This window comes from Schistocerca americana, chromosome 1, assembly GCF_021461395.2.
Source record: "Schistocerca americana isolate TAMUIC-IGC-003095 chromosome 1, iqSchAmer2.1, whole genome shotgun sequence".
Taxonomy (NCBI): domain Eukaryota; kingdom Metazoa; phylum Arthropoda; class Insecta; order Orthoptera; family Acrididae; genus Schistocerca; species Schistocerca americana.
The window spans coordinates 1,143,701,686-1,143,728,313 of NC_060119.1; the positions used below are offsets into that span (position 1 = coordinate 1,143,701,686).

General features: G+C 44.7%; 1 protein-coding gene across 1 annotated transcript in view; it reads right to left on the reverse strand.

The window, feature by feature from the left end:
- Positions 1 to 339: 339 nt before the first annotated feature.
- LOC124597326 (prostaglandin reductase 1-like) overlaps positions 340 to 26,628 on the reverse strand; it is a 36,371-nt gene continuing 10,082 nt past the window's right edge. Inside the window, exons 2-4 of the mRNA XM_047135931.1 lie at positions 18,018 to 18,212; positions 7,255 to 7,602; positions 340 to 792 (exon numbers count right to left, since the gene is read on the reverse strand). Coding sequence (XP_046991887.1) covers positions 340 to 792; positions 7,255 to 7,602; positions 18,018 to 18,212 — 996 coding nt within the window. The remainder of the gene's footprint in view (positions 793 to 7,254; positions 7,603 to 18,017; positions 18,213 to 26,628) is intronic.

Here is a 26,628-nt window from a genome sequence, read left to right on the forward strand (position 1 = left end):
GTGTGCCGGACCGAGACTCGAACTCAGGACCTTTGCCTTGCGCGGGTAAGTGCTCTACGAACTGAGCTACCCAAGCACGACTCACGAACCGTTCTCACAGCTTTACTTCTGCCAGTACGTCGTCTCCTACCTCCCTGTGGCGACGGGGCGTGAGTCGTGCTTGGGTAGCTCAGTTGGTAGAGCACTAGCCCGCGAAAGGCAAAGGTCCCGAGTTCGAGTCTCGGTTCGGCACACAGTTTTAATCTTACAGGAAGTTTCGTGTCTCGTAATGTTCACGGTCACTAAGCTGTTGGCACAGAGCGAGCTGAGGTAGCTCACATTCGGGGAAGCGGCTCCGTGTCACACTTTAACGACCGCCTTGCCAAAGTTCTCCCCCTTCATCAGACCGACGAAGGCCTGCTGCGTCTTCTCGAACCCGTCGGTCACCGTCTCCCTGTACTTGAGCTTGCCCTCCCTGATCCACTGTGCCATCTCCGCGAAGGCGCCGTCCCGGCGTCCCCACCGGGAGCTCATCTTGATCCACTCCATCCTGAGCTGGCGGTCCTGCACCTGCGACACGGCTACGGGCGCCGTGGGGACGCTCTCCTGGTTGTACGTCGAGATGCTGCCGCAGAGGCAGACCCGGCCTCGGGGCCGCACGTTGCTCAGCACGGCTTGGCTCAGGGCGCCGCCCACGTTGTCGAAGTAAGCGTCGACGCCGGAGGGCGCTGCCGCCGCTACCGCCTTCTCCACGTCCGACGTCTTGTAGTTGATCGCCTCGTCGAAACCCAGCTCCTCCTTCAGCCAATTCACCTGTGACCAGAAACGCAGTATACGGTACAACTCAATTCACAAACATTCTGTATGTCCACTCTTCTCACTGGAGCTCTAGGGTCCCCAAGGCCGTTCACTACTATAACAGAATGAAACGCCTACAGCCGTCCTCATGATCATATTTACACTACTGGCCATTAAAATTGCTACACCACGAGGAAACGCAGATGATAAATGGGTATTCATTGGACAAATATACTAGAACTGACATGTGATTACATTTTCACACAATTTGGGTGCGTAGATCCTGAGAAATCAATACTCAGAACAACCACCTCTGGCCGTACTAACGGCCTTGATACGCCTACGGATAGATTCAAAAACAGTTTGGATGGCGTGTGCAAGTACAACTGCCCATGCAGCTTCAATACGATACCACAGTTCATCAAGAGTAGTGACTGGCGTGTTGTGACGAGCCAGTTGCTCGGCCACCATTGACCAGACGTTTTCAGTTGGTGAGAGATCTGGAGCATGTGCTAGCCAGGGCGGCAGTCGAACATTTTCTGTATCCATAAAGGCCCGTGCAGGACCTACAACATGCGGTCGTGCATTATCTTGCTGAAATGTAGGGTTTTGCAGGGATCGAATGAAGGGTAGAGGACGGCCGCAGTGGTCTCGCGGTTCCAGGCGCGCAGTCCGGAACCGTGCGACTGCTACGGTCGCAGGTTCGAATCCTGCCTCGGGCATGGATATGTGTGATGTCCTTAGGTTAGTTAGTTTTAAGTAGATCTAGGTTCTAGGGGACTGATGACCACAGCAGTTGAGTCCCGTAGTGCTCAGAGCCATTTGAACCATTTGAAGGGTAGAGCCACGGGTCGTAACACATCTGAAATGTAACGTCCACTGTTCAAAGTGCCGTCAATGCGAACAAGAGGTGACCGAGACGTGTAACCAGTGGCACCCCTTACCATCAGGCCGGGTGATACGCCAGTATGGGGATGACGAATACACGCTTCCAATGTGCGTTCACCGCGATGTCGCCAAACACGGAAGCGACCATCACGGTGCTGTAAACAGAAACTGGATTCATCCGAGAAAATGACGTTTCACCATTCATGCACCCAGGTTTGTCGTTGAATACACCATCGTAGGCGCTCCTGTCTGTGATGCACCATTATAGTCCATGCTGCTGCATACGTCGTAGAACTGTTCGTGCAGATGGTTGTTGTCTTGGAAATGTCCCCATCTGTTGACTCAGGGATCGAGACGTGGCTACACGATCCGTTACAGCCATGCGGATAAGATGCCTGTCATCTCGACTGATAGTGATACGAGGCCGTAGGGATCCAGCACGGCGTTCCGTATTACCCTCCTGAACCCACCAATTCTATATTCTGCTAACAGTCGTGGGGTCTCGACCAACGCGAGCAGCAACGTCGCGATACGATAAACCTCAATCGCGATAGGCTACAATCCGACCTTTATCAAAGTCGGAAACGTGATGGTACGCATTTCTCCTCCTTACACGAGGCATCACAACAACGTTTCACCAGGCAACGCCGGGCAACGGCTCTTTGTGTATGAGAAATCATTTGGAAACTTAGCTCATGTCAGCACATTGTAGGTGTCGTCACCTTGTGTGAATGCTCTGAAAAGCTAATCATTTGCATATCACAGCATCTTCTTCCTGTCGTTTAAATTTCGCGTCTGTAGCACGTCATCTTCGTGGTGTAGCAATTTTAATGGCCAGTAGTGTATCTTATATATGTATTTAATTCTAGCAGATATGTCATCCATCAAGTGACATGTTTGTTTTATAATTATTAACATTCTGCAAGGCTGCATTGATGATATTCATATCTGGTCTCCAGACGGAAGACGACGACATCTCAACACAATATTTTTTAGCGGGCACCATGCCGCTATCTTGAGTTAAGGAAGCCTTCGCGCTAACTCGCTGAAATTGAAACGAAACAGCAGCGCCGGCTGTTTTATACACCACTGGTAGGTCCACCGCACGTGCGCGAACGTAACTGCCCTTTAGCGCAAGCAGGGCACCGGTGGTGAAAACTCGCGGAAACAATAAATCGATATCGAACTCTGCTGACATCCTCTGATGATGAAAACAAAGACCGTTCTTTTTAAATATCAAACAAAAGAGGGTGCCAAAAATTTCTTAAAGGATACTTCTTATCTTTGTGTATAACATTGTCAGATAGCCAGATTTCAATAGCTTCGGTAACGCGACTCAGGGCAACCACTTGTGTCTCATCACACAACATTTTATGTTCTCCAATAAGCCAATTTTCCACAACCGCATATTTTTCTGGCTGAAATAAACGTATGTGGTGATGGTGCTTCACGCGTCAGTCTTTTGTCCAATACACACATTCTCGCAATGGCAGGAAATTTTGTAGACACCGAGATTCCTCAAACCCGGATCGTCCTTTACTGAACCCACCAGAGCTCTAGGCTTAACTGAAGGACGGAATACACTTGTAACATCGAACCTTTTTAAAATTGTTTCTATTTTTGAATATATGCTATCCGTGAAAGGTAGGAACGCCACCGATTTGCTTGTATCTTATGTTGGTTCTCACGGAGGTCCAATCCGTCGAGCATGACGGATATATCTCTCTTTATAGACATTCTGCTCGAGCACTGTTTTTAAATAATCCAGTTCTTGAGCCAAACTACAACTGAGATGGCATAAGCTCTTCTTATCAATATACGTAGAACCCCTTTGTGTTGGCTTGGTGGATGACAACTTGAAGCACGAAGATATCGGTCCATACGATTGGGATTACGATAAACACTGTGTCCTAATGTCCCATAACCCCCCTCTAGACCAATACATGTAGAAATAGAAGTTTTCCGTCCTTTTCAATTTCCTTCATAAAAAAAAATGGTTCAAATGGCTCTGAGCACTATGGGACTCAACTGCTGTGGTCATAAGTCCCCTAGAACTTAGAACTACTTAAACCTAACTAACCTAAGGACAGCACACAACACCCAGCCATCACGAGGTAGAGAAAAGCCCTGACCCCGCCGGGAATCGAACCCGGGAACCCGGGCGTGGGAAGCGAGAACGCTACCGCACGACCACGAGATGCGGGCAATATCCTTCATAAACTTAATACTGGGATGCAGATAAGTAACATGATCTAGGAAAGTATCCAGAGCATCCCTTAAGAGAGTAGGCCTAGCAGCCTTGCAACCTATGTCCTACTTTATTTGCTAGGTATATTCCAATTTCTGTTTTCCTCTATAGTTCTTAGGTTATCGGTCCATATAACGTGTTATAAGACGTTACTACTTGATTGTGAGAAAAACGCAGAAATAGATGACAGCACAGGCTGTCTTGTAACGTATCCTAAAGTAGATGCTGACTCACACCGTGTGGCTCAAAGTATTGCTCAGATGTTCAAGTTAAGATGGCGTGCTGTTGTAGATAAGTTGGTGGCCGTCCAGGAATGAGGGACTCAATGACTTTCTGAAACACTCCCAGCAGGACACCACCAGTAGTGCGTTCTAAACACATTTTCATATTTCTAATGTTCTATTTTCCATCTTTTTAATTTTAAGTATTCCATACCTTAATTGGCGGAACGGAAAAACTGGTAGAAGCCGACCTCGGAGGAGATCAGTTTGGATTCCGTAGAAATGTTGGAACACGCGAGGCAATACTGACCCTACGACTTGTCATAGAAGATAGATTAAGAAAAGGCAAACTTACGTTTATAGCATTTGTAGCCTTATCGAAAGCTATTGACAATGTTGACTGGAATACTCTCTTTCAAATTCTGAAGGTGGGAGGGTTCAAATACAGGTAGCGAAAGGAATCAGTGGTTGAGAAGGGAGTGAGACATGTTTGTAGTCTATCCCCAATGTTATTCCATCTGTATATTGAGCAAGCAGTAAAGGAAACAAAAGAAAAATTCGGAGTTGGAATTAAAATCCGTGGAGAAGAAATAAAAACTTTGAGGTTCGCCGCTGACATTGTAATTCTGTCAGAGACAGCAAAGGACCTGGAAGAGCATCTGAACGGAATGGACAGTGTCTCGAAAGGAGGATATAAGATGGACATCAACAAAAGCAAAACGAGAATTTATGAAGAAGGGACATTTGTTAACATCGAGTATAGATTTAAGTGTCAGGAAGTGGTTTCTGAAAGTATTTGTATGGAGTGTAGCCATGTATGGAAGTGAAACATGGACGATAATTAGTTTAGACAAGAAGAGAATAGAAGCTTTCGAAATGTGGTGCTACAGATGAGTGCTGAAGATTAGATGGGTAAATCACATAACTAACGAGGAGGTATTGAATCGAATTGGAGAGAAGAGAAATTTGTGGCACAACTTGACTAGAAGAAGGGATCCGTTGGTAGGAGATGTTCTGAGTCATCAAGGGATCACCAATTTAGTATTGGATGGCAGCGTGGAGGGTAAAAAATCGTAGAGGAAGACCAAGAGATGAATACACTAAGCAGTTTCAGAAGGATGTAGGTTGTAGTAGGTACTGGGGGATGAAGAAGCTTGCAGAGGATAGAGTAGAATGGAGACCTGCATCAAACCAGTCTCTGGACTGGAGACCAAAACAACACCAATTGGTTTTAAGTTTACAAGTTTTTAGAGCTGCAAGATGGCTTAACTTTATTAAAATAAAGATGAATCAAATAAGCATAATGTTCTGAGTATGTACAATTTCATGTTGTGAAAACGCAACATGGCTTAGTAATTAGATGGCATGCCACTTGTGAACGGCGGCAAACAACAATCAAAACAGTAAAAAATATAAACCAAATTCTTGAAAAAGTAATGTATTGTAGAGTAGCTTCACACTTTTGCAAAAATAAAGTTTAACAAAATGTCAGTTTGGTTTCCAGAAAGGGTTTTCAACGGAAAATGCTATATATACTTTTACTAATGAAATATTAAATGCTCTGAGTGATCTATCAACCTTTTGATAGTGTAAATCATGGAATACTTCTAGATAAGGTCAAGTAGTGTGGTATGAATGGGACAGTGCTCAAATGGTTGAAATCATACCTAGCTGGAAGAGTGCAGAATTTTCAAATAAACAGTTCACATGATATGCAAAAACCTGGTGATTTCTCAAACTGGGGAACAATCAAGAATGCGGTGCACAAGGTTCGGTCTTGGATCCTCTGCTGTTCTTAATATATATTAATGACTTGCCATTCTATATCCACAAAGATGCAAAGCTGGTACTTTTTGCCAATGATACAAGTACAGCTATCACACCCAACAGACAAAAATTAACTGGTGAAATTGTAAACGATGTTTTTCAGAAAATCATTAATTGGTTCTCTGCAAATGGGCTCTCATTAAACTTTGACAAAACACAGTATATACAGTTCCACACTGTAAATGGAATGACACCATTAATAAATATAGACTTCGACCAGAAATCGGTAGCTAAGGTAGAAAATTCAAAATTTCTAGGTTATGCATTGATGAGGGGTTGAACTGGAAAAAACACACTGAGGATTTGCTGAAACGTTTGAGTTCAGCTCAAAAAATGGTTCAAATGGCTCTGAGCATTATGGGACTCAACATCTTAGGTCATAAGACCCCTAGAACTTAGAACTACTTAAATCTAACTAACCTAAGGACATCACACACGCCCAAGCCCGAGGCAGGATTCGAACCTGCGACCGTAGCAGTCCCGCGGTTCCGGACTGCAGCACCAGAACCGCACGGGCACCGTGGCCAGCTTCAGTTCAGCTACTTATGTTATTAGGGTCATTGCAAATTTTGGCGATATACATCTGGGTAAATTAGCTTACCACGCCTTTCGTATGGCATCATTTTCTGGGGTAGCTCATCATTGAGTAAATGAGTGTTCATTGCACAACAGCGTGTAATCAGAATAATTGCTGGAGCTCATCCAAGATCATCCTGCAGACACTTATTTAAAGAGCTAAAGATCTTCACTGTAACGTCACAATATATATATTCACTTATGGAATTTTTAATTAACAATCCGAACGAATTCAAGAGTAATAGCAGTGTACATGGCTACAACACTAGGTGAAAGGATGATCTTCGCTATTCAAGGTTAAATGTAACTTTGGCTCAGAAGGGGGTAAATTATGATGCTGTAAAAGTCTTTGGTCACTTACCTAATAGCATCAAAAGTCTAACAGACAGCCATATAGCATTTAAAAGGAAATTAAAAGAATTTCTTAATGGCAACTCCTTCTACTTATTAGATGAGTTTTTAGATATGGTAAGCGGGTAATTTCCCAACCACAACCAAAAAAAAATATATTGAGTGTCATGTAATATTTTGTGTAATGTAATATCTTGTATAGACACCTTTTATTAACCTGACACGTGCCACATCATTACGAAGTGTTGCATCCATGATCTATGGAACAAGTACTAATCTAATCTAATTTCTAATCCCCTCATCGTGAAACGCCCTTGAGGCAGGAAGAGACAGTGGACGAGTGAGCGTGGGTAGTTGCGGGTTTACCTTTGCGTCGGAGCCAGCGATGCCGATGACCCTGCAGCCCTTGATGCGAGCTATCTGCCCGACTATGGACCCTACAGCGCCTGCTGCGCCACTGACGACCAGGGTCTCTCCAGGCTTAGGGTCGCAGATGTCGAGCAGTCCGAAGTAGGCGGTGGCTCCTGGCATGCCAAACACCCCCAGCGATAGCGACATGGGTAGGTCCCCGTAGTCCGGCACCAGCATCGGCGGCAGGATGTCGCTGCCGGTGTCTGCCAAGGTAACCACCGTGCGGTCGCGCCAGCCCCAGAAGCCGACCACATATTGTCCTGCCGCGTACCCTGGTGCGCGGCTCTCCACGATGCGTGTGAGCTGAAATTTTGTCACTCGTGAGACCCAAAACTGTCATCTGAGGACGACACAGCAGTTTGTAATGTCTGTTATAAATTGTAATGGCTTCGATAGCAATATAATGTAATAACAACTAGATGATATAGTTGCAGTAACAACTAATAATAACAACTAAATCATCTAGCTGCTATCACGTTAATAACATCGCGCAGGTGGCCAATTCCCCAATTTTCTATTAGAAATGAAACAAGAGGTTAACTTACTTTTTAGTGCAGTAAAAAAAATAAATCTTTCCGTGAATTCGTGAAACCGCCTTTGAAACTATGAGACAATCGTTCAAAAATATGCATAGTGTACAAATATACAGGGTGAAAAGTATTTAAACCGACAATCTCTGGGAGGTTGTATGGGACATCAAAACAAATATTTTTCCCTAATGTAATTTTTTCCTATGAGGATTATTTAAACAGGTGGAGGCCGTATTACGCTCTTCAGTTGTTAGAGGGAGTATTACGCTCTTCAGTTGTAGGCAACTGCTGTCCACCAGTGTAGTAGTGCATTATCTCTGTTTACTTATGGAACTATACACCTGGCGTGATTACACTGATATGGTTGGTGCGTACTAAGTAGTGCATCACAACGGACGAGTTCCACAGCGGGTTTATCAACAGCAATATCCTAATCGCCGTATCCCACATCATACGACCTTTGCTGCTGTGTACCAACGTCTGCATGAGACCGGGTAATTTAGCAGATTACCTGAACAGGGAAGCCGTCGCACGGTAAGAACGCTGCAATGTGAGGAAGCTGTCTTGCAGCATGTGGAGCGGGATCCTACAATCAGCACTCGTGCAATTGCACGTAACATGGGGACGAATCAGGCGAATGTAAGAACAGTCCTTTGGGAGCAATTGTTACGTCCATTTCACTTACAGCGTGTCCACAACCTGGAACCAGTTGATTATCCACCCAGAGCACAGTTTTCGCAGTGGTACCTGGAACAGTGTGAAATGCATCCTACATTTCCATCCACTGTGTTGTTTACCGATGAAGCAATGTTCGGGTGTGATGGAGTCTTCAACATGCACAATGCGCCTGTTTGGAGTGAGGATAACCCACATGCCACAGTTACTAGCGCTCATCAAGTGCGGTTCTTCGTTAGTGTGTGGGTCGAAGTTGATGGGGACTGTTTACTTGGGCCGTATCTGCTACCTAGGCCATTAAGTGGCAGGCATTATTACAATTTTCTCGCCAGAGCGTTTCCAGAATTGCTGGAAGACGTCCCGCTCCCTACAAGACAACGCATGTGGTTCCAAGATGACGGGGCGCCTGCACATTTCAGTCATCGTGTGCGTCGATTCCTGGACCGACGGTTCCTAGAAACGTGGATTTGGAGAGGTGGTCCTCTACCATGGCTTGCTCGATCCCCAGATACGTCCCCTCTGGACCTTTTTTTGTGGGGAGAGATGTGCAACCTTGTTTACGCAACTCCTGTTGTATCAGAAGAGTATCTAGTTGCCCAGATAGTAGCAGCAGCAGGAACAATTCAGGATACTCCTGGGGTTTTTGCCCTTGTTAGACAGAACATGATCCGACGGTGTAACCTTTGTTTACGTGTCAATGGAGGCATTTTTGAAAATCTGCTGTAACTGAAATTGGGTTGTGGTAATGTGTTGTCTCTTGGTCATAAGAAAATGGAAAAGTATTTATTGGTTTAATTAATTTGCCGCCAGAGAAATCTTCCTCTGCGGGCTTAAATACTCCTCATAGGAGAAAATGACAATCGGGATAAATATTTCTTTTGATGTCCCCTACAACCTCCCAGAGTTTGTCGGTTTAAATACTTTTCACCCTGTATAAGTGCAGTAACTAAGTTAGGAAACAATAGGCTTTCTGTATGACTGCCGGAATTGCTTTGTTTGTTTATCATATGATTCTGTAAACGTCTCTATGTCAAGGCCTTTACATAGCTCTACAGACAGCCGTTCGTGCATCGCAGTTGGATTCTGACAGAGGCTGCCTGGTGTCTGGGATTTTCTTAAGGTGACTTGACTCTAGGACATTCTTAGTAGTGAAGAATAACTGTGTTAAAACTTCATATGCGGTACGACATTTTCACGCCTCTCAGTGTTCATGACGTCGTATCTCACGATATATGTGTCATGTAATGATACACATTCGTAGTTACATTCGGCAGCATAAGTGGGTAGGTCTGCAAAATGTGTTTCGAATAGAGTCAGTAGCAAAGAAGTAATAAATTTATACATCATATACAATGTGCAGTTTATCATGCACAACAGTGTTTATAATGTCGTATTTCCTCAGGTTTGTGTGGTACGATGACATAATTATGTATGTGAATTTAGCGGCAGCTGTGGCTGCAGTCTGAGAAATGTACCGCGAATACAAAAGTAATAAATTTAGACGTCATACATGATGCAGCAGTTTTTTACATTTCGTTGTTACTGACGTCATATCTCCTGATCTATGATTGGTAGGTGCCTATTACTCTCGCAGCTATTGACAGTAAGGGATATGTGTATAAAGTTTGGCTGTAGTCGGTCAAGTGGTTGAGGAGGAAAAAACACACAGAGATAGATCAATATTCTATAATATGTGTGGATTAAGAAGACTGTAGGCTTTTAAAATAGTAGATGACAGACTGCCAGAAAAAAAAAAGATTCATCACCATCAACAACTGTCTTTAGAGAGATGAGGGTATCAAAGATGCATAATGAGGGCTTGTAGTGTTACTGATTCGTTTGTCATGGTCATTGGCCATCAGATGGCGCCAGGAGATCTGCTTCGACAGAGCAAGTAGCAACTATGCTGTGTTTAGAGGTGAACAGTGTTTTCAAAATGGTTCAAATGGCTCTGAGCACTATGGGACTTAACTGCTGAGGTCATCAGTCCCCTAGAACCTAGAACTAATTAAACTTAACTAACCTAAGGACATCGCATACATCCATGCCTGAGGCAGGATTCCAGCTGTAGCGCTCGGCCACCCCGGCAGGTCAGTATTTTCAGAATCCATTCTAGGATACTACTGTGTACTCCTGATGAGTACATATAGTCCTGTTGGACAAAATGAGCCATCTGAAAGGGACCGCACTGTGGCCACGCAGGATGATGGACAGGCTTATCAAAGGGTTGCTGTACATGTTGGGCACATTGTATCGAATGTCTGTCGCAGCTTCCAGCAGTTGTCTGTGGGATGTTCCCAAATATGTCGGTCATCTTCTGAATGTCTGTCTAGTACAGGCGCACTACAAGTTCTTCGTATTGCGACGGTAGCACAGGCTGACCAAGAACCAAGCAGGGAAAAATTCTGGTGACATGTTGCCTGGGGAACTACCTACTGGCAGCAGCACTAACAATCACCTGCACTCTGGTGAGGCTACTACTGACTTCATGACACGCCAAGCATGGGTACCCTGGCCTCTTCAAAGAGCCGGCTGGGGGCGGGGGGGGGGGGGGGGGTGGAATGGTGCTCCATTGTCAGTGACGAGTTTCTGTCTATACGTGAATCAGATGTAAACCTGTACGGCGTTTACCTGGTGCATGCCTTGCTCTTGAGTGCATTCCCCCACGACACACAAGTTCCGCCCCCAGGTTTCATGGAGTGGGACGATATCATATAAGACTCGCAGTCATATTTGGTTAAATTAACCTGAGCACACTGGTTCCCTTCAGTGTCGCCAAAACCTCCACCATAACATCACTTTTGCTGACGTCTGGGTCCCATGGTCCACGGATACCAATTATCTAGGTGTCCTGAAGGATAGAAAACTGCTCTCCCATCGACATGCAGAATACGTCACCCAAATTTGGCAGAAGCTGATAAAAGCATTGTACCCGCTCTTCAGCAGCAGGGAGCTGACTCGAGGAGCCAATCTCCGACTGTACCAGATGGTTGTCCAGGTTGTCCCCCTTTCCTCACCTATGGCTCCTCTGCAGGCCTCTCCAGCGCCTGCAGAATAAGGTGCTTTGGTGGAGCCTACATGCCGCTCCACTCATGAAGATTGTTACTCTACACGAGGAGACCAGACGTCCGTTCGAGAGGAAGTGAGGCTTCTCTACAACGAAGTGGATACCCTACACGATACAGTCAATGGATTGCAACACATTGGTAGAATGACTGCCCAGCACTGGCACAGCCACCCTGTCGCTCTTACCATCCTCAAGGACTCAGTTACGGACCATGTTTAACGGTAGGCCTGGTACAGTCACAATTATGCGTGTTTCAAAAGGGCCACTCATTTCATGAAGTCCCTGTTGCGAGTAGCTATGCAGTTGTGTCCCATCTTCTCAGCAACCTTGAACTTCCACCGTCAGAGGGTGGTAGGACTACAAGTTCCACTGCCACACCTTCAACGTGCAGTAAACAAAAATTACATCACAGGCTGTTATCTCTGTGCCATTACAATTGCTTGGAAAGGAAGCTGATGTGCTTTTACAGCAGTACAATACAGGTCCTCAGGTGTGCAGCAAAATCACATCTCTTGCCAATTGAAAACATATGGGATACGGTGAAAGAGGAACTGACTCATTTTCCAAAGCCGGCACGAACAATTGCCGAACTGCAAATAAGGTGCAAGATCCTCGTGGTAGCCTATCGCAGTATGTCATTCGGTGCATTTACGATCGTTTGCATTCGAGAACAGACGAATGCGTTGCCACGGGCTGGAGACACTGTGCACTGATGCGACTGTTCGGGCACCCTTACCTGTGATATGTGTTTCATTTTCTCTGATTTTGCTATCGCATTCACCTACAATGATGAAATAACTCTGTGTGTGTGTGTGTGTGTGTGTGTGTGTGTGTGTGTGTGTGTGAGTGAGTGTGTGGATTCCTAAGGGACCAAACTGCTGAGGTGATCGGTCCTTCGACTTACACACTACATAAACTAATTTCAATTAACTTACGCTAAGGACAACAAAACACACACCCATGCCCGCGGCAGGACTCGAACCTCCGGCGGGAGGGGCCGCGCGATGCGTGACATGTCGCCTCTAACCGCGGCATGAAATAACTGTCATATCATTAAAATAAGGCAAGGGAATTAAAATTCATGTAGAAGAATTTAACACTTTGAAGTTCGCCGATGACATTGTGATTTTCTTAGAGGTGGAAAATAACTTGGAAGAGCAGTCGAATGGTGTGGGGAGTGCCTTGAAAAGAGAAAATAAGTTAACAGACTCGCAGTCACATTTGGTTAAATTAACCCGAGCACACTGATTCCCTTCAATGTCGCCAAAACCTCCACCATAACATCACTGTTGCTGACGTCTGGGTCCCATGGTCCACGGATACCAATTATCTAGGTGTACTGATGGATAGTTCTTCAGTAATTTTTAAAGACATTTCTCGTGAAGAAAATCAGTAGTTTGGATAAACTACTTCAAAAATGCACATCAGCAACATATTTATTTGCCATGGCTAGCGCTTTTGGTCATAGTAGGCGGTGGCGGTGAACGGAACTGCTGACGTTCGTAGAGTCACAACACCTGTTCCATTGACCACAGCCACCTACTATCTTGGTGTAAATGGTCTGAAGACGGTAACACTCTACCAGAGCATAACGTATTAGCGAGTTTGTTCCGTGTACGTAGTTAGACAGTAACCATGTATCGCAGACAGGTGCGTGAACAATGTATGTAGATGACCTTGGAGACTTGCTCCTCAACTTGGTCCTACGGAACCAGAGCTGTAAAATAAAAATAAAAACAAAAAATGTCAGCATTCGAGAGGGGACGTGTAGCTGGACTCAGAATAGTCGCATGGATTAAAGCTCGACATTTGAATGGGAGCGATGCCACTTTTCGACGATGTTGACAGAAATGGGTGAACCACGTGTGCACATAATGTCAAAAGGGAAGCTGTCGTCCTAGGGACATAACAGAACGTGGGGACCGAGCAATCGTCAGAGAGGCTCTCATAGCGCTGGATTCATCACTATCATCGATCTGCCGTGCAACTGATGCTGGTGGTTCACAGAAAAGTGGCTAAGCTCACCAATGATCTCTGTCCACTAGCTAGCCCATTTGCAGTGGTGTCGGGAATTTTCTGCCTGGAATTTCTTTGACTGGTATGGGACTGTCTCCAGTAATGAGTCCCGTTTCCAAATGACCCGACGACCAGCGAAGAAGTATCTGGAGACGCCCCAGACAGCAGTGTTATATGAACCTGACTCTCACCCGCCATAAGGTGCGACAAACAGGAGTCATGGCCTGGGGTGCCATTCCGTTTCACTCCAAGACCCCTTTGGTTGTCATGCATAGCAAACTTACAGCGCACCGTTGGGTCGATAATATTCTACACCCCGTTTATCTGACCTTCATGGGAAGCTATGCGGGGCTTACATTTCAACGTGATAGTACCAGACCGCACACGTCTCTGTTGTTTGTCTTTCTGCTTGCCGAACACTGCCTTGGCTAGTAAGTTCACCGTATCTCTCCCCCAGCTGAAAACGTTGGGATCATTATGGGCACGACTCTCCAAACTACTCGGGATTTAGACGATCTTACGCGCCAGTTGGATAGAATCTGGCATGATGTGTCTCAGGAGGACATCCAGCAACTCTGTCAGTGAGTGATAAGCCGAATAACTGGTTGGAATAGGGCCACAAGTGGACCAGTTCAGTTTGTGAAGTTTTTTGTCTTGAACAGCTAATACAATTTTTGTGAGATTTTAATTTGTTTGCCAGTACATGTACATCACACTCCCTCCGTCTTCAGGCCACGAGTGGCCTACCGGGACCATCCGACCGCCGCGTCATCCTCAGTGGAGGATGCAGATAGGAGGGGCGTGGGATCAGCACAGTGCTCTCCTGGTTGTTATGATGGTATTCTTGACCGAAGCCGCTACTATTCGGTCGAGTAGCTCCTCAATTGGCATCACGAGGCTGAGTGCACCCCGAAAAGTGGCAACAGCGCATGGCGGCCCGGATGGTCACCCATCCAAGCGCCGACCACGCTCGACACCGCTTAACTTCGGTGATCTCACATGTACATCACACCAACCGATTTCCGTCCCATTCGGATAATTGGTTGGTGGAGTGTCTTTCTTTTGTCTAATAGTGTATTTAACTTAGCGGACTAACACTCTTCCTGTCGACACAGCCGTCAGGAAGGAGGAAAGTCGGTTGTGCCCCCTGTCTCTGAATTGTTCAAACTTTGTTCTGCGTGCGGCCGTATTTCAACTGTTTGTGCATCGCATTCTCTGAGGCGGAAGTTGGGTATCAGTCCAGAAGATGCCTAAATGAGCGTGAGAAACAACCCAAACACCACACACTGAGTGGCCAGCCATAGTCGTTAACCCCCTCGCGAATTCTGTTGTGGTCTGGACCACCTCCCTGAATTGCAGGCTAGCGCGCTGCGCGTTGTGCTGCACGAGCAGCTAAAGCCGAGTTTTCCTAGATGCAAGAATTTTCCTCAGCTCAGCACACAATGCGCCAAGCAGAGTGCGTCTTCCCCCTTCACTGCTGAAAATAGTGAAACTGTTTCCTCACAGAGCGCAATACGCTTCAGGAGTGACAGGCCGACTGGTTCTGGACAAATCTAATGCTTTCTAGTAAAGCATTTGCTACAAGTCAGGTTCAGTTCGTGGGCAGGATGATTACAAAGCACACGAGAAAGCTATAAGGACGTCTCGGTGCCTAGGAACATGAACTGTAAAGTTACACTTTGTCAGCAACATATTATTGATCTTTCTCTTTGCCTTGCCTAACTCTGGAGGAATCCACTTTTCCATCATCCATTGTATGCTTACCCATCAGAAAACCCAGGACTTTCTTTTATTTCCAGACCATCCATCAATACTGTACAGTACGTTAACACTTTGGTTAAAGCCATAACACATTCGCTACGGTCGCAGGTTCGAATCCTGCCTGGGGCATGGATGTGTGTGATGTAATTAGGTTAGTTAGGTTTAAGTAGTTCTAAGTTCTAGGGGACTTATGACCTCAGAAGTTGAGTCCCATAGTGCTCAGAGCCATTTGATTTGAACAATAACACTTCTTTTGAAACCTCTTCCTAGACACCACGTGTGAATTAAATAGGCAATGCGCTTCTGATTTCATCTTCTAAGAAACCACAAGTGTGCAATGTAAAACCACGCAAAACTCAGAGAAAAATTCCTATTTCTAGGATAATCCGGCTTAAGACTAGCAGAAACTAGCGTAAGTAAAGCAGGACCAGTGGGTGAATCAGACTGGGATGTGAGGTACTAAAATTAAAATATGGGGTCTTCTGCTTGCTCACCAAAATTACTGACGGTGGCCGAAGTGGAGAGAATATACAAAGTAGACTGCTAATAACACTTAAAGAGTTTCTGAATGGGAGTGGCATGGAATGTGAATCTGTATTATGATGTCTTTTCTGGAAGTGTTCATCTGGAGTATAATCTTGTAAACAAATGAAAACGACGATGAACTGTTCAGTTAATAGAAGAAACCTATAGGTAATAAGAAGATACTGTATCCAACCCTGAGAAAGTACATTTATGGTCCAACTAGACTAAAACGAGACATCGGTTAACTGGGTGCATACTGAAGCATCAAGTATCCGCAAGTTAAATAATGTAAGAAAGTATGGGCGATAAAATTGAAAACGTATAAGAGCTTATACATAGCGCCAATTGTGTCACCATTGAGACAGGAATAATCTAAGGTAACTCAGTAATTCATAGGAGCGTCTGATAGTTTCTGAAAGCTATCCTGGCAGACTAGCAAATGACGACACTTTTGAATAACTTCCTTACGATGACGACACACATTGAAACGAGCAGTGAGAATACTGTTATCAAATGCTTTGTAAGCATTCGTTGCGGAATGAGTATCTGCAAATATAAATCGAGATAACTATATCTGTATCCCCAGCTTTTCCTGATATGATAGTGTTACAATAGAGATACAAAAAACATCAAGGGATTATTCAACCATCAAACTTTTTTTTGTCATCAGTCTTCTGGCTGGTTTGATGCGGCCCGCTACGAATTCCTCTCCTGTGCTAACCTTTTCATCTCCGAGTACTACTTGCAACCTAAGCCCTCAATTATTTGCTGCATGTGTTCCAGTCTCTGTCTTCCTCTTCAGTTTTTGTCCTCTACAGCTCCCATTAGTACCATGGAAGTCATTCGCTCATGAATTAACAGATGTACTACCATCCTGTCCACTCTCCTTATCCGTGTGTTCCACAATTTCCTTTCCTCTCCGATTCTGCGTAGAACTTCCTCACTCCTTACCTAATCAGTCCACCTAATTTTCAACTTTCGTCTGTAGTACCACATCTGAAATGCTTCGATTCTCCTCTGTTGCGGTTTTTCTACAGTCCATGTTTCACTACCATACAATGCTGTACTCCAGATGTACATTCTCAGAAATGTCTTCCTCAAATTAAGGCCGATATTTGATATTAGTAAACTTCCCTTGGCCAGGAACGCCTTATCCGCCATAGCTAGTCTGCTTTTGATGTCCTTCTTGCTCCGTCCGTCATTTGGTTATGTTACTGCCTAGGTAGCAGAATTCCTTAACTTCATCCTGATTTTAAGTTTGTCGCAGTTCTCATTTCTACTACTTCTCATTATCTTCATCTTTCTTCGATTTCCTCTCAATCCATACTTTGTACTCATTAGACTGTTCATTCCGTCCAGCCGATCATGTAATTCTTCTTCACTTTCACACATAATAGCAATGTCATCATCGAATCGTGTCATTGATATCCCTTCACCTTGAATTTAATTCCATTCCTGAACTTTTCTTTTATTTCCATCATTGCTTCCTAGATGTACAGATTGAACAGTAGGGGAGAAAGGCTACATCCTTGTGTTACACCCTTGTTAATACGAGCACCTCTTGCTTCCGTTCTTATTACTCCCTCTTGACTGTTGTACGTATTGTATATGACCCGCCTCTCCCTATAGCTTACCCTTACGTTTCTCAGAATTTCGAACATCCTGCACCATATTACATTGTCGAACGCTTTTTCCAGCTCGACAAATCCTATGAACGTGTGTTGATTTTTCTTTAGTCTTGCTTCCATCATCAACCGCATCGTCAGAATTACCTCTTTCGTGCCTTTACTTTTCCTAAAGCCAAACTGATCGTTACCTAGTGCATCTTCAGATTTCTCTTCCATTCTTCTGTGTATTATTCTTCTCAGCAACTTGGATGCACGAGCTGTTAAGTTGATTGTACGACAATTCTCGCACTTGTCAGCTCTTGCCGTCTTCGGAATTGTGTGGATGATGCTTTTCCGAAGGTCAGATGGTATGTCGCCAGACTCATACATTCTACGCTCTAACGTGAATAGTCATTTTGTCGCCACTTCCTTGGCAGAGTCACGGCGCAGATGAAGGCCTGACGGCCGGCCGCGTCATCTGGTTGTCGCTCGAGTCTGATTTCATTCTTCCCATCTCCACCTCGGACGCCCAATCACCAAGCTGGAGGTGTGGCACGTTAGGCGACGCATGACTTCATCCGATGTCTTGGCGACAAAATCACCAGAGGGCGCGTCGGTGAGGTGAGCGTCGTCAACTTGGCTTTGTCCTTGTGCGGACGTTTCCAGCAGCCAACTAGGAACCGTCGGTGTGAGGTCCACAGCCCTGGCAGCAGATGGATTTTCCTCAGCCTCCTGCAACTTGTCATCATATCACGAATCATTTCCTGCAGACAGCCATCTCTTCTTTAGTCGCTTGGGCGACTTCTGCTTGCGGGAACACATGACCGCGTCCTGTGGATCACTGCAAACAGTAGGCACCTCCCGCATCTCCGTGTCCGAACTCTAACCGATTTGCTGATGCTCTCCTTCCTTACACGGCTGGGGTGCAGACGTGGTCGCTGCTTCCCTTAGTACTTCCCTGTAAGGCCGTAGCGCGTTTACGACAAGCGTGGATCTTCAAACGGCAGCTTGAAGATTCGTATGTTCCGAACGCCGAGTCCTGCATGGTAGACAGTTACTCCATCCACGTTTCCATCCGAGTGGTGGAAACGATATCCATCGGTGGAACGGCGAAGAAGTCGTTCACACGCACTTTCGCCGACAAGTTTCAGGTAAAGTGTGCTGGAGACGATCGAAAAATGTATATCGATAAGTTTCTGTGGATCGACGTACAATACTTCATGCAGGAAACTCTCTACTTCGTATGCCTTATGTCGTACGTCCTGAGAATTGAGCGTTATTTAATCGTGACCTTTCTATAAGAAAGCGCCATCGTCGTTCGAGGTGATATATTTACACTGCAATACCACTACCTGCGCGCATAAACAACGACCCGCTGGATGAGAGCCGTACAGAGCCCCGCGCACGTCCGCTTCAAAACACGGCTGGGAGCCGACTGACCCTTATACGAGTGGTACTTCCACCATCATACTACCAACGTAAATGTTGTGTTTGACACTCAGACGTTACTTTCCAATTATTACGTTTTGGAAGTCCGAAGATATTTTCTTCCTAAGTAACACACACTCAGGTATATCATATTTTCCTGTTATCAACAGATGCCATTTTCCACAAATGCCATTTTCATCCAGGGGCTTTACTTGCAAAATTTACGTCATTCAAGCATTGGTCATAAAAAGCATTTATTGAGTCATTATTGACATTTTTCCGTTGTTCCTACTTGTATTCATTTTTTTCTCTCTGTTTCCTGAGCGTGAGCATGAATATCGCTAGTTAATTGTGACGAAATAAAGGGTCAAAAATAATTATTTAATACAGTGCATGCCTATTTCTACCGGAAAATGTTTTAGGCAGCTATTTCTGACAACAGCGGCCTATATTTCCTTCTTCCCTACTGTATAGCAAGAATTTTGTGATAGTGTGATTCAAGATAAGGTACGAACCTTCATTGTTAATTTGGATGCTGCGTTTTTGAGCATACAATCAACAAATAATCAGTACTTGCGACAATAGAACTTTTCTTTATAACGCATATGATCGTTGTAGAGTCGCGTAATCGAGAGTGTGTTTGTCAGTACAATGCAAGGGAGATGGAAATGTGACAATGGGGTTCCCACTGCAATGGTTCTTTATTTACGTGACCATTACGGCACTCCAACCCCAGTTCTCGATACCAGTAATATCGTACTACTTTTCTGCGAAGTAACAGACATATTTTTGTGACAATATTCACATTTGGTTTTATTAATGTATAGGTACTCCGATGTATCGACATATTACAGTGATATTGTTCTTGTGTGTATTCATTTATGTGAGACTGTCATAATCTTTGACTAACTTGTAACCGTTTTGGCGCGAATGCGCACAGAGCAGTCTTTGTCTCACTTTGCAGAAGTTAAGTTGTTATTTCGCTTTGTAAAAGAACGGTCAGGTCTTGTGTTTGATTAAAGTGGAAATTAAATATATGAAGATTGATACAAAACCAATTTCTTGATGATGTGGCAATTAAGAAGAAGTATATGTGAATTTACAAGAAGTTTAATAAAAATGAGGATCGTGAACACCAAGACAAAAATTATTTCTACCATACCATTGTTCTGATCTGGGATTGTTTGATCATTAAGAATTTCCTGAAAAACTCATTTGTTAGGTCTTCAAATATTGCTAAAATACAGATCTGGACCTTCTAGCAGTCAAAGTGGAAACACCATAGAATCAACAAGATGAGCCATAACAACTTCGACGAAATCTACGTGGGAATCCATTCAAGATAAGTGCTAAAATTAATGACTTTCTTACAGTGACTTCATTATTGCCATTCTGACGATACCATCCACCGTCAATAACTTTGTTTTTGCCCAATAAAGCGAAAATATGCTGCGTGAGTAACATTATTAATCTGATTGCAAGTGGTGGTATTGTTAGACCACCTAATGTTTTATGCGCAGGTTGGTTGCAGGGGGGGAGAGGGGGTGGGGACTGTGAGAGATCATATAATTTACAGAGAAATAATGCTGTGTTTGTTCAAGTCTTCATATGTTTTCATGCTTCTCTCCACGTTAATCTATCCAGTGCAATCGATGCATATTTGCTGCAATCTACAACCATTTGAACCATCGTGGTCTCCGTTAATTTTTAACTCTTGCTCACCACTTCTGTATATTATTAGAACCATCTAGGTCTCCCTTCACAATTTTTAACCCTTCCTCACAACTTCCAACCATTATGAAGCAGGTAATTCTTTCATACTTCAGATAGTGTCCAATCAATCGATATCTTCTTTTAGTTAAGTAGTGTCATAAATTTATTTTTTCCTTGTTTTACTGACTCCGATTTGATTTCTTATCCGATATACCAATCTACTGTGCATCCGTATTTCAAAAGTTGTACTCACTCTGATGAGTGTATCGTCCACATTTTTCTTTCATTCAAAATTACACATGAATTAATTTTAGAAAGGACTTCTGAACACTTAAATTTATATGCAGTATTAAAAAAACATTTATTTATTTATTCTTCCAATTTATATGTGGCATACCAAATTAAGGTATTAGCTCTTTCAGTATTTGATCTGTTTATACATACTTTTAGGTTATCCAGGTCTGCACAATGCGATCGAGATTCTTAAATAAATGTATTTGTTCTGTTTTCGATGTAGATAACCTAAAGATGCCTAAATTAGGCGAAACGCGTAGTTGAAAAATAAAAAAATAAAATTGCAACCAAGACTGTTTTTAACAAATACTATTTATTTATTTATTTTTCGAAAACACAATTCTTAGTATTGTCAGTCTATATTTAAGATATTCTGTACTTCAGCCATCGTCAGATATTTGGCTGCGCACGGAGAAGAACTTATCCATTACTTTTAGTGTTTGATTTCCTCATCTAACTTCCTCAGCATCGCTTGACTTGTGAGCCGTCTGGCTTGCTTTCATGAAATTCATTTGCAATGGTATTTCTGCGCTTTCTAGGCTCTTGCATGATTCAATAGTTCTGTCGAAACTTTCCCTGTCATGGGGTTTCTTGAGAAGCAAGTGTGAGATTCTTTGGGCTCGTGAGCATTGCTTCGGGAGCAGCGCTTTGGGGTATATGGTGGATCACAGCGAGGTGCCGCGAATGACTCGGACGTCGACAACAGGCGCTGGGGTAGTGGCTGTAGCGTGTCTAGAAGGCGGCTGTTGCCTGTGTAGTGGCGTGGCCCGGCTTGCCACTGATAGACGAAAGTATCTCTAAGTGCTCTACTAGCATAATGAACAACAGATCAGGAAGCTGTGTGCTATTTTGGAATTCTTCGGAGCGAACTCTTGTGTAGCCTGCAGTGAATTGCTGACACTGTCAAGTACTCTTACTTTGGTATCCTATCACCACCATGTTATTGTTAGCTAGGCTAGAGAGCTAAGTTACGTGTTGACGGTTTTCTTTTGCCGAGTCCTCCAGAAAGCGGCGAGAATTTTTGTACTACCTGCACTGTTCCCGGACTCTGATTACATCAGATAGCCGAGTTATGTTTATGCTCATGTCAGCGTTTGAACAGCGCTGTGACCTCAAGTCGGTCGTGTTTAACATTCAAACCAGTAGCTGTTGCACGTAAACAATGCCTAAGTGCCATTCCTCATGTTTTAGTTACGGTGGTTGCTTGTGGTAACAAATCTATGTTTCTAAACAAATATTCTTTTGTGTTAACCCATTGTGAAGGCCGCCTTGAAGGCTGTTGTTTCGTTAAAAGCCACTTGACAGTGAGGCTTGTACCTGTGTGTTATTCTTTGGAGTCAGGCTCTTTAGTTAACTAAAATAGGTTTCAATTTGTCGCGTTATAAACTAGTCAATGTTTTAATTCGTCGTGCTCTAAGATGGTCAGTGGTAATTATTACTTGGCGTTAGTTACACAAAACCGCAATTTAATTCTAAGCTGTCACTACTGTTTCCTTGGAACTACCACTGTTTCTAAAGAGATGCACCAACTACTATAGGCAAATACGGTTTATCAAAGTCGGAAACGTGACGGTGCGCATTTCTCCTCCTTACACGAGGCATCACAACAACGTTCCACCAGGCAACGCCGTCAACTGCTGTTTGTGTATGAGAAATGGGTTGGAAAATTTCCTCATGTCAGCACGTTGTAGCTGTCACCACTGTCGCCAACCTTGTGTGAATGCTCTGAAAAGCTAATCACTTGGATATCACAGCACCTTCTTCCTGTCGGTTAAATTTCGCGTCTGTAGCACGTCATCTTCGTGGTGTAGCAATTTTAATAGCCAGTAGTGTTAGACCATGAAACCAGTGGGACTTTTTTTTTTCTCCATAGTCTTCCCCGTATGTGACATAAAAGTAAACAGTATTTATAGTAAAATTGAAATTGTCGATGTTTAATGCAGGATCTATTCGAAATTTGTTGATCTGATAGTCAAACAAAGGGATGTTTTTATAAATACACTCCTGGAAATGGAAAAAAGAACACATTGACACCGGTGTGTCAGACCCACCATACTTGCTCCGGACACTGCGAGAGGGCTGTACAAGCAACGATCACACGCACGGCACAGCGGACACACCAGGAACCGCGGTGTTGGCCGTCGAATGGCGCTAGCTGCGCAGCATTTGTGCACCGCCGCCGTCAGTGTCAGCCAGTTTGCCGTGGCATACGGAGCTCCATCGCAGTCTTTAACACTGGTAGCATGCCGCGACAGCGTGGACGTGAACCGTATGTGCAGTTGACGGACTTTGAGCGAGGGCGTATAGTGGGCATGCGGGAGGCCGGGTGGACGTACCGCCGAATTGCTCAACACGTGGGGCGTGAGGTCTCCACAGTACATCGATGTTGTCGCCAGTGGTCGGCGGAAGGTGCACGTGCCCGTCGACCTGGGACCGGACCGCAGCGACGCACGGATGCACGCCAAGACCGTAGGATCCTACGCAGTGCCGTAGGGGACCGCACCGCCACTTCCCAGCAAATTAGGGACACTGTTGCTCCTGGGGTTTCGGCGAGGACCATTCGCAACCGTCTCCATGAAGCTGGGCTACGGTCCCGCACACCGTTAGGCCGTCTTCCGCTCACGCCCAAACATCGTGCAGCCCGCCTCCAGTGGTGTCGCGACAGGCGTGAATGGAGGGACGAATGGAGACGTGTCGTCTTCAGCGATGAGAGTCGCTTCTGCCTTGGTGCCAATGATGGTCGTATGCGTGTTTGGCGCCGTGCAGGTGAGCGCCACAATCAGGACTGCATACGACCGAGGCACACAGGGCCAACACCCGGCATCATGGTGTGGGGAGCGATCTCCTACACTGGCCGTACACCACTGGTGATCGTCGAGGGGACACTGAATAGTTCACGGTACATCCAAACCGTCATCGAACCCATCGTTCTACCATTCCTAGACCGGCAAGGGAACTTGCTGTTCCAACAGGACAATGCACGTCCGCATGTATCCCGTGCCACCCAACGTGCTCTAGAAGGTGTAAGTCAACTACCCTGGCCAGCAAGATCATCGGATCTGTCCCCCATTGAGCATGTTTGGGACTGGATGAAGCGTCGTCTCACGCGGTCTGCATGTCCAGCACGAACGCTGGTCCAACTGAGGCGCCAGGTGGAAATGGCATGGCAAGCCGTTCCACAGGACTGCATCGTCTCCATGGGAGAATAGCAGCCTGCATTGCTGCGAAAGGTGGATATACACTGTACTAGTGCCGACATTGTGCATGCTCTGTTGCCTGTGTCTATGTGTCTGTGGTTCTGTCAGTGTGATCATGTGATGTATCTGACCCCAGGAACGTGTCATTAAAGTTTCCCCTTCCTGGGACAATGAATTCACGGTGTTCTTATTTCAATTTCCAGGAGTGTATATAAAAACGGTACAGCACAAGAAAAAGCAATTCACTTCAAGAAACGAATATTTTTTTTTGGAAGAAAGAAAAGAATCCCAAACAAAAACATTAGTATTGGGACACGGTCGGCACCATTCCAAAATACCGAATGTATCCGGTACGTGTTGCCTCTCTAGTCGTTATTACCGTAGCGGGTTGCGACATAGAGAGAGTCCTTTCCTAAGCATCGTTAGTAGACAGCAACAAGGTCGCACGCAGTGTATCCGGCAAGTGTTGACTCTCTAGTCGTTATTACCGGCGCGGGGTTGTGACATAGAGAGAGAAACCCTTTCTGGAACTCGAACCCTGCTCCTCCTGGGTGGAAAGGCCAAGTGCTCCCACCTAACACAATTAAACCACCAGACACACATGGAATTTATGGGAAATTAAAAATGCCGGAGCCCTTTCTGGGACTCGAACCCTGGTGCTCCTGGACGGAATGCTCAAGTGCACCCCCAACACATGAAACCTGTCTAGATGCGGGAGAGGAAGGTTAGGTTAGTGTACTTTATTTATTTTGGTCGAGAAACTGACGCAAAGATCGATCCTAATTGCGTAATTAATCACAAAGATAGGTCCTAATTACACAACTATATGCAAAGCACTACAGAAGGACGGCATAAAATCGCAATACGCCGCGGAAACTGACGATACCATACAACTGGTGTTATCCTGCCAAGAAAAAAATTCGCAGAACCACTCGAAACCAGCGACAGAAACATCGAAACTCTACCCTACACCTACAAGCTGCCAGAGTCGATATTAGCTAACTTTGAGACGGGTGTATTTCCTGCTTTTCATGTATGCGTGTTTCTACTGCATTACAGAGAAGTTATTATCAGAGTTTTTTTTTTCTTTGTATACGTCTACGGCATTGCATGTTTCGAATTCTTTAAGTTCAATGGGCCCCATGTACAATTAATCTTAAATAGAGTGATGGTAGAACTGCTGTCTGGACGCTTCCATATGAGGTCTACTTTTTTCGTATTTGGTCTTCGTGGTCCTTATGCGCAATTAATGTTAGCTGCAGTAGAGTCGTTTGGTAGTTACCTTGAAATGAGGGTCTCTAAATTTAGTGTTTACAGTTCCTAGGAAAGAACACCGTCCTCCAAGGACTTCTGTTGAGTTCTGAAAGCAGCTCCATGGCACTTACAGGTAACAAATCTAGAAGCCATTCGCCGAAATTCTTCAACATGACTTGGAACGGATCAATCCCACCAGTGAAGTAAGCAGGACGATAGTAATACTTCACCTGAAAGTTACTGGTTTATTATTCCTACTCATCAGCATTAACTTGCATTTTTTCCGCATTTAAGGCTAGCGACCATTCATCACACCAAATGGAAATTTTGTCTAAATCGTCTTGTGTCCTCCTACAGTCACTCAGCTTTGATGACTTATCGTAGACCGCTGCATCGTCGGCAGACTATTGACCCGCCAAATCATTTAAGTATAAAGATAACAGCAGCTATCCAATTGCACTGGGCTGCATATTGGATATAGCCACTCTCTTATCTCTGAGCCTGTTAAATATGCTCGTGCCTTCGTTAACGGGCTGCGATGGGAGATCGTGTCATATACCTTCCTGAAATCTAGAATATGTAATCCACCTGTTACCTTCCTTTATAGTTCTAGATATATCATGTGAAATAAAGACATGCCGAGTTTTGAACGAATGATGCTTTCTAAAATCAGGCTGATTCATCAACATAAACAGCTTAGCCTCAAGAATGTTTATTATATTCGAACTGAGAATACGTACAAAGATTCGGGAGCAGTCCGAAGTTAGGAATATTGGTCTGTAATTTTGTGGTCTGTTCCTTCATCTTTCTTGTATACTGGAGTGACCCGCGCTTTCTTTCTTTCCTTTATACCATTCGTTTCGATCTTCGTATTGGACGAGAAAGAAAGAGAGAGGGAGAGAGAGAGAGGCGGGGTGATGGACCAATTCCCTGGAGTACTCCTTCTAAAATCTAACAGGAATGCCATCCGGACCAGATGATTTGTCTGTTTTTCAAATCTTGACGGTACTTCCTTATGTCAGTTACACATCTTCCATACGGGGGTCCGTCCGAAGGTCAAGAGACTGCATGTTTGTACGGTTTTCATGCTTGAACGATGTCTTAAACGTGAAATTTTAAACTTAGGTTCGGCTTTTGCTATCTTCAACTGCCGCACCAGACTGGTCAACAAGGAACTGATTGGAATCCTTAGACTCGCTTACCGATTTTACACACGGCCTGAAAGTTCTCGGCTCCCTGCCAAATCTTTTGCTAAGTTGTGA